General features: G+C 33.9%; 1 protein-coding gene across 2 annotated transcripts in view; it reads left to right on the forward strand.

Annotated features, from left to right (window-relative positions):
• LOC135840485 (runt-related transcription factor 3-like) overlaps positions 1-13,226 on the forward strand; it is a 40,722-nt gene that overhangs the window by 11,241 nt on the left and 16,255 nt on the right. The window contains exons 2-3 of one of the 2 annotated variants that reach the window (XM_065357063.1): positions 3,100-3,213; positions 3,291-3,419. In XM_065357063.1, the coding sequence (XP_065213135.1) occupies positions 3,100-3,213; positions 3,291-3,419 (243 nt within the window). The remainder of the gene's footprint in view (positions 1-3,099; positions 3,214-3,290; positions 3,420-13,226) is intronic. The other variant, XM_065357064.1, reaches the window with a different exon arrangement.

The raw sequence follows: 13,226 nt of genomic DNA on the forward strand, positions 1-13,226 counted from the left end.
TCGGAAAGATATCGTCAAGTGTATCTGCACGATCACACAATTAAAAAAAAACGCAATTTAAACTTTTTTGGAGCCTCCAGCGAGTTTTCTAATTTCTTCAGAAATTCTAAATCGCTCTGGAAGTGATTATTTCGATCCATTTTTGATTCTTCAGCAGATTTTTAGAGTCTGGTTTCCAAAAATAAAAAAAAAAAACATAATAATGGAGTCAGTACAAAAATTTTATTCAGATATCTACATAATTTCAAAGCCGGGCAATTTTATTTTATGATGCACTTTTCAGAAAATTTTCCTTCTCTTTCATAAATAATCACAGGAGGAAATTCTGATCTTGGAATATGAACATGAAAACAAATAAACTTCGGAAATTGCTGGATTAATATTTTGGATTTAAATTAGGGCCAACGAATTTTGAAAATACGAGCATAAATCGATCAGAAGGGAACAAAGATGATAAATCCGTATTCATATACCTATTACCTACACTCTGGATTCAATTTTGAACCTATTATGGTATTTTTTGAAAACTGGAGAACCTAAACATCCGCAGGAGGCTCCACAACAACTGAAAATCATCATCAATTGACTCAGAAAAATTTGATCAAATTTTGATATATGTACCTATACGTGCACCTTGAAAATTTGAAAAAAATATTCTCATTTTCAGTGTGAGAATATTCTGAGAAATTCCCTAATATGCGGGAAAATTTTCACTTGAGGATATTCTCATTTCCAAAGCAATTTGAATTTCTGGAGAAAATTGGAAAATCACTGGCTGCTCCAGAATAGTCCAAAACTACTCGTAGTTGCAGGTACCTACATACCTAGTTGATGTACGTGGGAACTGAATTGAAAAAATTATTCACTTTGGTTCCTTTTTCTCAAAAAATTCTTTATTTCATAAAAAAAGTTCTAAAATCACGCATGAAATGGTTTTTTAAATTTTTTAAATTTTCAAAAATTCGGCAAAAATCCAAAAATGAACTTACTTGAAATTTTGGTTATGGGAGTTTTAGGTCATGCTCTTTCAATCTGGCTTGGTTTCATTCAAATTGGTGAATGTGATTTCGAAACGAAAAAAAAAGTAGAGAAAATCAAAACAAATGGGTAATTCTCAAAAAAAAGGTCAATTTTGATGTGCATAATTTTGAAAAACAAAAATCATTTTTTTGGAAAATTTCAAGTGGGAATCATTTGTATAGGTGTCCCAGATCCCTTTTCTAGAGTTGGCCTCAATTCAATCAGCCCCCTGTGGGCCCTGACCCCCCTAAAACGGCGATAATTAGGATTCGACCCTCATCGATGTGTAATATATCGATTGATATGTTTTCGAGGTCGTAGAATTCGAATCTGGAGTTATTTTTTATGTAGAGGTGGAGGGTGAGGCGTGGGGAGGGGGAAATGTCAAATTTTGCCTATATTATCGTGTAATATGTCGATTTATCTTTTTCTGGTCGTGGAGTTCGAATCTGGACTTATTTTTTTGATAGGGGTAGAGGTGAGGCGTGGGGAGGGAGAAAATGTCAAATTTTGCTTGTATCATCGTGTAATATGTCGACTAGCGCGATAAAAGTACAGCTGTCTGAAATTTGGCCAAGTCGAAGGACAAATGAGCGCTGGACAAGCCGAAGGACAATCTCAACGTTTTTTCGTTTCTAGCCTTACTTACTGGACATTATTCGATTTTTAACACGTAATAAATATGTACTTATCATGTAGAATAACTTCCCTTTCTCAATTATCGTTTTTGGCGGATTCATCAGGGTAAATAAAAAGGCAAGCCGAAGGACACAGATTTTGCGAAATATCAAAACTTCACAGATAAGTACGATCAGAACGATCTGTAATGTAGTTTTTTAAAAAAACTGTGCGGGGTAACATTTCTATGAGAACAGTCAACCAGTGCAGCCACTCACCAGAAAAAAATGTTGGATTGGGAAGCTAGCAAAAATAATTGAAAATTGCTTTAAAATTTGCGCAAAAAGTGTGTGACAGTTTTCAAATGTGAAATGTGAGCTTCCTATAGACTTATTGCAATTGCGATTTTCACAATAATGGACCTTCATGTTCTATGATAATGAGAATGTGTCAATTTTTCCCCAAAAAAATGAAGTTCATGAATGAAAGGAGGGGCTAAAAATCTCAATACCATATGTGAAATGTCTAGGGGATGATCCTTGAATGGACCAAAAAAAAAAAATTCATGCTAAAACCGTTGAGAAATTTGCCATGTACACGATTTTTACCTTTTTTTGAGAATTACCCAAATACGAATATACCTAACATACAAGTTTAGTAACATAATATACCTATGTATTGGGCTGGATCTCCAAAAAAAAGTCAAATTCAGGAAAAACTTCAATTTTAAATTGAAAGTTGACCACAAAAAATTTCAGCTCAGGAGATGCCCCGGGGGGGGGGGGTGAGATTTGAGCCCCGAAAGAGAGAGAATTTTTGAAAAAATCGTGGTTTTTTCCTCTCTTTGAGCTTCTGCTAATTTTTTGATCATTTTTTGCCAACTTCAAAACATCGAAAAAAATTCATAATTTTTTGGCCATTTTCAACTTTTTTCTGAGTTGGAAAAAATGATCAAAAAATTGGCACCACTAGTGCGCTCCAAAATATTTCGTCAGTTCTAGAAATTATATTTTTAAATATTTTCATTTTTGACATGAATAATGCGAAGTATCGTATTTGCCAAGAAATAATTTTCAAAACACGAACTTATGCAAAAATTAGCGATTTGTAAATTTTAATTCGCTCAATAGAACCATAAAAGTGGTCTTGGATTTTGACGGCAATAGTATAGATTGACGAAGAATCTCAAATACTTTACTTCGAGATCAGACCATTTTTCCCAAAACAGGTTGTGCATTTTTTCGAAAATGTCCCCTGTTTGGGGCCCAAATTTCCACTCGAGCCTCGAGGGGCACCTCCCGAGCTGAAATATTTTGTAAATAAAACTTTCAACTCGAAACGAAGATCTCTGCCGAATTTAGTCAAAATCTGCCAACTTTTTTTTTTAGCAATCCACCTCAATAATAGGTACATCAATTACACACCAAGACGTTAATTTTCGAATTTTTTTTCAATTTACAGGGAAAAGCTTCACGCTATCGATAATCGTGAACTCATGCCCTCCTCAAATCGCAACCTACAATAAAGCTATCAAAGTTACCGTCGACGGACCAAGAGAACCTAGATCAAAAACAAGTACGTATCAAACCGTTTCGGTACTCATCAGACATCACCTTGATTCTCATCGAAACTCACACATAATCGGACTAAAGCTTTGGAAAATTTTGCAGGGCATCATGGCATGCATCCGTTCCACTTTGGTCCACGACTATTCCCATTCGCCAATCCGCTGGATCTACATACCCAAAGGATGACCGAATCATTATCGTTTAAATTATCAGGTAAGAACGACCAAATTTTTCACCTAAAATATCTTGCACCCTCGTACAACGTACATAAGCCACATACGATAGACATATCTACCTATAGACTTACAGCTTCAGATACCAGATAGCCAGTTACTTCGTATAAAGTGATCTTTTTTCCCTGCTGCACACTTTGCGGTATTGGTTACGCGTTGCGGCGCCGATCTCGGTCTCGGTGTATGCGGTATTATGTATGGGAATTGTATCAGATAGTGTACTAACTTGATTAAATCCTTGTCACGTGAAATTCCTCACCCCTTTTTGATTCTGCATTAAGCTAACTTTCGCTTTAATTGAATGAAGTGAACTATTACTCGAGCGAAAGGCGGCAGTAACGCGAGAGGGTTTATGTTTGACGTGTCACACGGTATAGCACCTCTTGTACCCCCACCCCCTCCTCCACCACCCACTCGTGCTCATCCCCCGTTCGGCGTTCGGCGTTCACTTACTCTCAAATACCATTAAATGCTTTAATTCGGCTGCCATAGTTAATTTACAGAACGTTGATAATGAGATCAGTACACATAGAATCTGTTGCCGCGCTTATCCTTCGTTAACTAATTTAAATAATCAACCCTTTGACGAAAATTTTCTCCTGTGCTTTTGCTCGGCGTACCTACGCTGATGATTCTCATTGGTGTGGTGTCGTGTCGGTCTTCTAGCTGTCGTCGTTCAAAGTGAGCGCAATTTGTTAATATTTAGAGAGAGGTAGGTACTCGTACTACCTTCTGTACCGATTTATTGGTAAAAATATCGAAAATTTCATCTTACACTCGATACCTTATTAATTTCCTGTACCTTTGAAAGGTGTTTTGTGTGACGGAACGTCGATAAAATGCTACATTATCGAGAGAATCTTATCAAAAAAATGATTGAAAAGTACTCTAATATGTCATAATAGCAGATAGAGAACAGAATTTGGATGGGAGTTCCTCAAAATTTTTTTTCTTCCCCTTCTTCTCAAGCGAAAAAATCGTACGAGGGTATACGTATTATGTAATTTCTAACTCGTTGTATGCAATATGTGATTTTCAAGAGAGGAGAATCGACTCATTCTCTCTAGATAGCGTTACTAGATTCGTTAACCTAGTTTTACGAATTGGCTCTTCGGAGGTCAGTCAGCAATGAGAGTATTTTTTACATCAGTTAAAGAAATAAAATCTCATGGTACAAAATCCATCTGAGTATTTTAGTTTCTCTCATAAGAGGTGAAGTGTTTCATGTTCACCCACATTGAACCAATTATACACAATATTTTTTTTTTTAAAATATTGGGATGAGAAAATGCTCATCATATTTTAGATCAAGCTTGCATCAATTTGCTCGTATTAAGATACTTCGGTATGAAAATTTTTAAACAGTTCCTGGAACAAGTTTTCGATTAAGTAACCATAATAATATCAAAATGAGAAAATCCCTTTCATTATTCATTTGAGGGATTGTTATGAAAAGAGAAAGCTAACTACTTTTTTTCATGGAACTATCTGAAAGAAAGTTTTACTCGCGAAAAAAAGCCAGATCGTTTCTAGGAAAAAAAGGATACTGTCAATTTTTTTGTAGCTAAAACAATGATCCTGTAAATTTTTCAGCTGTGAAATTTTCGTTTTCCAGAAAAATTTTATTCAAAAATATTTTTAGCCAATACTCGACATAATTATTGTAGAAAAAAATGAATCATTTTTCAAAATTTTGAAGGTTTTAAAAAAACTCTTATTTGGTTCTTTTTTTCAAATTTGGTTTTTCTGAAGACATTTTTTTTTTAAATTGGGGGTGTTTATAATTACAAGATTAAGTATTACACCCGTGAAATGGGAGGTTTTTAGATTTGGTTTGTGAGGTTGGTGTCCTTTTTTTTTTTATTAGGGAGATGAATTTTTGTATTACTGAATTTTTGTATTAAGTACGAGGGATGATGGGGGGGGGGGGTCTTTTATCTGTATTGAAAGTCTGTTCTGTTTTAGTTGAGGACAGTCGAGTAGTGCATGTTGGATGGATGTGAATACATGTTTTTGAATCTACCTAATTCAATCCCAAAATCGCCCAAATCAACAGTTCTTTTTTTAGTAAAAAATCAAATTCTGATTTCAAAAATTAAATCCTATGAAAATTTGTCGAAATTTTTTTTTATTGTTTTTATCGTGTTAAATGCTTATCTAATTCTGAAAAAAAAATGTTAAAAATTTTAACTTGTAGGGAATATTTGAAAACTGAAAAATCAACCCCCCTCCCATTTCTTAAACTTAATAGGGGTCGAAAAAATTGAAGAGACATGACGTAAAGAGATATCCTCCATCTACAAATTGCATTTGAACCACTCAGCTTCCATACCTACATTTTATTGCACTTCAAATGCACTTTTTGTACAATTTTAACCATTTTTTTTGCCTTATTACGCCATAAATTTGCTATCAGAAGCCAGCAAGACCAAAAAACCATCAACTTAGATAGAGTGGTTCTCATTTTGAAGTTTCGTGGTTTCGTGCTCCCCCCCCTCCTTCAAGGTTCTTGGATTCTATGCGAAAATAATTTCATTTCGTACTTTTTTTCATTTTCTTCAAGGTCAAAAAAAAATAGAACATCTCTTCAATGTTTAAAAAAAAATTACAAGTACCTATTTAAACATTTCAATTGAAAATTCTCAATTTTTGCCTCAGAATTCTTTCAAATAGGTAGGTATGTCAGTTATCTTTTCAAAAAAAAAATCTCTTCAAGTAGTCCTGGTCCCACTATCAAAGCTGGTCTCCCTGTTTAGTGCTTCGATGTTTAAAAAGAAGAAAAAACAGAATATAGAAAAAGTGGATGGAGACTTTTCAAAAATTTTCTGTAGTAAAACAAAACGACTCACCATTTTTAAATAAAGTTCGTTTTTGGAAGAAGAAGTGTTATCCTGGGGAAGATTATCCCCCCTCCAAAAAGTGAATTTTGCCGAATTCTGACTCAGAATTTCAATTTTTTTCATGTTTCTTTACCTTTGACTTTGTTCATAAATCGTCAGGGAGGAAGGGAGAGCTCAGTTATGGGAAAACCAACATTATTAATTGGGGGGGGGGAGGGCTACAGAAGGTTATTTTTTCTGAAAATGGGGCCATTTAGAGGGATTCTGATGCAGAAACTGAAACATTAAAAGATTTCTATTATTTCGTCAACTTTTGATGTTAGTAGGTATTTTCTTTGCATTTTCTTCATTTTTAAAAAATGGGAAGGAGGAGTAAGGGATTTGTAAAGGGGAACCAAAATTGTTTGGAGAACAGGGAATGCTTTTTCCTTGAAGAATGGGTTAACTTATCAGAAAAATTTTGAAGCAATAAAATTTAGAATTTTCAATATATTTTGCCACTTTTCTACTTTAGAATGCTCTTAGAAGGACATAACTTTCAGTTGGGGTACTTGAAAATGTTGGCGATTTTTTTTCCATAAGAACCAATAAATAATTTAAGAGATTGCAAAAAAAAATCTCAAACAAAATTTTTACATGTACTCGTAGATATAAATGAGAGCCACCTTAATAAGTTACAGATCCAATAAACCCAGAAGTCTCATGGGCAACAAAAAATGATACTTCTATACTTTAAACGATCAATCAAAATTCAAAATGGGTTAAAAAAATTGAACTTGAAAGAAATTACAATGATTTCCCCTTCGGTTCCAAAATTGAAATTCTCACAATCAGCTTAAAAATAGGAAAACTTATGGAAAATGTCGTAATCTGCATATTATGAACAAAAAGTAGGCCTCAACCCATCGAACTCAACGTAAAATTTTACGTCGAACTCAAAAATAAATATCAAATTTTCATTTTTGCCAATTTCTCACAATCAGCTAGAGTATGTACCTAGAAATTTTTCGAAGAAATTCCTTCGATTCTAAAAAAATGCCAAGTAAAATTTGCTCATTTTTTCAGCAGATTAGCCAAAAACTGATAACAAAAATCTCTCTTATCTTCTCGCATTACACACAAATCGTTCTTTTCGAAGAAATTCTGTTCACATAATATAACAAATTTGAAAAAAAAAACAACAAAGTTGAAACTCAATTTTACTCACCATCATCCATAAGTTCACTGCTACCTTCAATCAGCCTTCTTCGGGAAATTCCAAGAATTGAAAATGGTATCTGAAAATCAATACAGCGGAAGATTAGATAAATAAATAAATCTAACCTTCGAACAAAGTAGATAGGTACCTATCTAAATGAAAATTAGCATAAATATGTATATGTAGGTATACAGGAATACAAAGTACATATCGTAATATTTCATACATTTTTTTCATCTATTTGAAAAGAATAAACCCTTCTTCCTTTCTCCAAATAATTTCGTAAGTCTGAAAAAAAAATTTCAGTCAACTCGAATTCACCCCTTGAAGATAAAAATTCAAAAAGCGACCTGATAACAACTAAGTTGAAAAAAATAGGTAAATTCATAACTTCCCTTCCAGATAAGTGCCTATTCTCACGTACACATTAAAAATTCAATACGAATAAACGCCGAAAAAATTCCTCTCAAATATAAGCCCAAGTATTCGTATCGAATTTCAAATTTTTATAAAAAAAATTCATCCTATCTCTTCCGAATAGAAAAAAAATTTTCAAAAAGCCTAAAACACGTAGGTATAAACTCTTCTCTGAGAAAAAAAATGAATATACGAGAACAAAAAAAAAAGAATTCAGACGAAGACAAAAAATAGGTGACGTGAGACTATAGGTACGGAAAATTATTAAAAAATTTCGAAATCGAAATATTTTGCCATATCGACTGACGACAAGACATCCCATCCGAATGAGCAGGGTAGATAAAAAAAAAACGAGAACACGTTTGCACAGATATTTATAAAACATTCACGTTTAAGAAATGCGAACATGTTAGCGAAAAGACTAGTTTGTGATACATTTGTCACATTTGATGTTCCGTGTGCGGAATTACGTTGCTATGTTGACATTTTGTCTGCTCCTTAGGGGGATAGAATCGTCTTCGTCGTTGTCTTACTAACACAATTATCTCGTTCCCCCAATATCTCCGTACGCAATCTTCCGACACCTTTTATTTTTTCTATACGCTTGTATCGTTTCATTGGGTAAATATCTGCGTTTTCTAACGCCATAAAAGATACGCTGATTGTTCGAGACAGAAAACAAAACCGATCGGAAGGAAATGAATTTTGATTAAATCAAAATAACCATCTATCTGCTTCTGCCCTTTTTACTGGCAAGCAAGCGTATCGTGGAAATTTTCGCGATGACGACGGGTAGGTACTATCGTCGTTATTGAAAAGGATTTCGCGTCCAATTTCAAAGAAATATTATTTTTCCGCCAAATTAATATCAAACTGGAACTTTCCACAACTACGGTAAACCATCGCATCGCCCAACAGTTTAAATTTTCTCATTTTGTACGAAATCTTTGCTCAGGTTGTTCTAGAAGATGAAATCGGAAAATTTCCCTTTGAAGCAAGTCGTAGTCTCGAGGTACAATAACGACGAGTGAAATTTTTTATGAAAACCTCGCCATTCATCGGTTCATATTGAGGTGTATTTTTGAAATGTTCAGCGTTTTCGTTCTTTTTAATGCTCATTTCGAAAATATAAACCTACACAATTATAATCTAGTTTCTAGTAAACTGAAAAAAAAAACTCAATCTCAAAGTCAAAAAGCAGAACAAAAATGCGAAAAAATCAAAATACCAAATTGACCTAGAAAAATGAGTATAATACTTAGGGTACTTCATTTTTTACCTTCCAAATCGTCAAATCGATTAGAAACGAATTCAAAATACATATTATTTTGAACTCTTCTGCAGCCTCCAGCATATTTTGTGAAAAATTTCACCAAATGAAGTTCAAAAAGTTTAACTTTACTCGGTTTTTTAGCTGCGTAAATTAATTTCTCACACTCTTTCGATCTGGCTTCCTCCAGTTCAAAAAATTTCGTACGAGTCCCATGTTGGGAAGTAAAATTTTCAATTTCGGCTGGTCGCCATTTTGACAGTGTGGCCAATTCAATGGCACTGGAAAAGTGAAAAATTTATGTATAGAATTTTAACACTTCTCTTCCCAAGTGTTTGCTGAATGCTTCGCTCATGAAAAATTGAAATTGTACATTCGAAAAACAAAAAATTGAGACAGTAAAAATATTGTCATCTCTCTTCTCCCACCCCCTCCTCCCTCACCATGAAATAATATTGGAAAACATAATCACACTATCAAATGAAAAGTTTAGATATTTTTTCTCTTAAAAGTGTTTGCAGAATGCTTCGATCTTGAAAAATTGAAATTGTAAAAGAGTTTTTGACACCCACTTCCGCCGAAAAAATCTTATCACGTTCGAATGACATTAAAAAAGCGAAAAATTGACCCCTCTTCAATTGAGAAGTTGTGAAGTGTTTGAAAAATTTCCTGCCAAAAATCCTTCTCGAGCCCAAGTCCTGCTTTTTCATTTTGAAAGGGTACTCGTATTTCCAGGTAAAATGAGTGAAATGGCCCTGTTCCCAGATTCGAAAAATTATGATGGATTATTGTTAGGTACCTCCAAAAAAAAAAATCGAGCGGGAATTCCGCCCCTCAACCCACCTCCCTTGGACAGTTTAGCCGAAAAACACGTTTTTAGCGGGAAAAATCCATATCCATGAGTAGTTGGGGCGGCGGGAGGGGATTCTGGTACCACGCAAAATGTTGTACAGAAGTTCCTTTTTTTTTAAAATTATAAAAAAATTCCAACTTTTGTCAACATTGCCAAATAAGTCTTGTTTGTTGCCAAAATCCTCAAAAAATACATTTTTTTGACGTTATCAAAAATTTTTCCTCTCACTGTCAAGCCAAATTTGGATTAAGTCACAAGACATTGACTTGGATTTTTCTATAATCGCGTAAATTACCTCTTGATTTTAGGACAATAACCTGATTTTGAACCAATCCATGATCTAGAACGAATTTAAGATGACTTTTTAGTACAATTTGGCGATTTTTTTCCAAGTATTTAAATTTTGGTAAGATATGTTGAACACGTGTGTACCTATGGCACTTTTTGGGGTTGGAAAAGATTTTGTTGAAATTTTTAAAAATTGAAATTGAAATAGATATTTGTATTTTCTGTAATTATTACTGATTTTCAGTTAGACTTCTGAACAATTTTTGGTGGAATTTGCCCATTCTTGGTAACTTTCTGTAAGATTGGCTTGCGATATCGAATATTTTCATTTTGAAGGATTTTTTTTCACCCAGCATTGTGGAAACGGGTTTAAATTGAAAAGAATGTGAGAATTGTAACTGAATTGCTCTGACCTTAATTTGAATTTTTTTGATATTTCTTTTATTCACAAAGCTCATGATTACAATCCTTGCTAACTTCAGTAGATGCGCATTTTGACAACCTTTTGAACACGTTTCTTTCCAGGGTAAAATTTGACGCTTATATATACAGTTTTCGCATATGTATATCACTTAATTTTGCAAAAAAAAACCAAATAATGTATTGTTCAAATTTTTTTGTTGCGAATATGAGCCTTTTGCAGACAAAATTTTGATTTTATGGATTTGTAGGAAGAAAGTACTTATAAAAAGATACATTTTAGCGAAAACAGTTTTTGTGCCCAACTCTAAGAGTTGTGGCGGTTCAAAGCAGGGTTGTGCTGTAGAATACACCATGTAAGTAGAATACATGGACATTCTACGCGTAGAATAGCCTGAAATCCAGGTAAAATGTGTAGAATGTGTAGAATAAGTGAGCAGGTGATATTTTTTTTGAAACAGTTTAATTTTTTGTCTCCATCATTTTATGTTGGAAAATTTGAAAAAGCGTTAAAAACTTGAATAATCAGGTGAAAAAAATATAAAAACTTGAACCACAAATAATTTATCGGATCTGATCAGTGACAGAAAACTGAAACATGAAATTGAAAAAAGCAAAACTGAAACTAAAAACTGAAAACTGAAACTGAAAAAAAAAATGATTTCTGGAAGTCAATTTTTTCCAATAAATTCCCAAAATATTACAAATTTGATGAGGAAAAAAGTGAAACTACGTAGAACTGAAACTGAAATTAAACATGTGAAAACTGAAACACAAAAGTTTTGCCATCACTGGATTTGATGACTATAATCATTTCAAAAAATGAAACAATGAGTAAAAAAGAGAAAAACAATGGAAAATAATCACTCGAAGCATCGTGATCCTTAATTTTTATTAGAGTATAACAAAAAAGGAATGGAGTAGTAGTTATTGTAGCATTCTACACATTTTATTGCCTATTTTATTCATTCTATGCTTTCTACTCATTTTATGTATTCTACCAAGGGCTTGAAAACCGGATAGATATCACTCCTGGTTTTGGTTTTGGTTTTGGTTTTATGTTTTTTGAAAAAGTAAAGGTTTTGGTTTTGGTTTTTTAAAATATTATCTCTCTCATTCCGGTTTTAATTAAAGGGTTTGATTTCAAAGGAATTGGTTTCGATTTCGGTTTTGGTTTTAGTTTTTTCCTTTTTCTCCATCTTTTAGAGGGAAGAAAGCCAAGAAAGTGATCACTTTTTCAAATATTTTGTGTATGTGACTAGAAATCGGCACTTTGGCAGTGCCAAATTTGTCAACTTTTTTAGTTTTCAGGCTTTTTCACCTTTAGCATCAGTTTTTAGTTAATTTTTACCAAAAATGCAGTATTAATTGGGCTAATTACCTGAAAAATTCCAAAACCAAAACCAATTCAGTTTTCAATCGGTTACGCTTTCGGTTTTGGTTTTGAATTTGAGAAAATAACGCTCCCGGTTTTGGTTTTGGTTTTGATTTTAGTTGTGGGAAAATAACGCTCCTGGTTTCGGTTTTGAGCAATTTTAATCGGTTTTTGGGGGTTTCGGTTTTGGTTTTGGTTTGAAAGCCCTGTATTCTACATCAAATTTTACATATTCTACACCAAAATGAATGTTGATATTCAAGAAGGTCCTATCGACTGATAGGCCCTTTTTGAGGAGTTCATGAAATTCAAATCTCTGACGTTTGCTAGGCACGATGGCGCAAACCTCAGCGCGCCATGTGGTGTTTTTCACAAACAGCAGCCATATGAAGGTGGTGAGGCTGGCCCATCCCATAGTGACTTGGATGGCAAAAAAAACGCGTGCATGCGGGGTTTTACAACAAAACTATGACCATATCAAGAGTTGGAAGTAGTGATTTTGTAGTAATTTTCAACGAGGAATTCGAATCTGATGTCCTTTCTTTTGCCCGACCCCTTGAGGGAGGGGGAGTGGGGTGCGACGGAAATCAAATTTTGTAAAATGAAAAAAATTGAGTGATATGTCAAAATATTGGTTTTTTGGGTCGAGAAACACGAATCTGAGGTCCGTTTTTCCCACATACCTCTTGGAGGCCCCTGGAGAGGTGCTGCCAGAATCAATAATTTTGTAAAATTTTAAAAAATCGAGTGATATGTCAAAATATAGGTTTTTCGGGTCAATTAAGAAACACGAATCCGAAGTCATTTTTTTACTCAGCCCCTAAGGTAGGTGCTACCGAAATCAAATTTTGAAAAAAATCACAAAAATTCGAGTAGTGTATCAAAATCCAGGTTTTTTTTGGTTGGGGGGTTTTATTTGTTTAAAATTCAGAAGGGTCACTTCTGAATTTAATTTTTCCTCAAGAGTTGGTGTTTTAAACTTGTAAATTACGTACTTAACAAGTTGTCTGAACTATTTCATGTTTTTAGTGGGCTTGAGAAGGAATGAAATCAATTTTTAGGTGAAATAACCGCAAGAAGGTCCTGTCATTTTAAGAAGGTCCTATCATGGTCTCTTTTGTAAAGC

The sequence above is a fragment of the Planococcus citri genome, chromosome 3 (genome assembly GCF_950023065.1).
Source record: "Planococcus citri chromosome 3, ihPlaCitr1.1, whole genome shotgun sequence".
NCBI lineage: Eukaryota > Metazoa > Arthropoda > Insecta > Hemiptera > Pseudococcidae > Planococcus > Planococcus citri.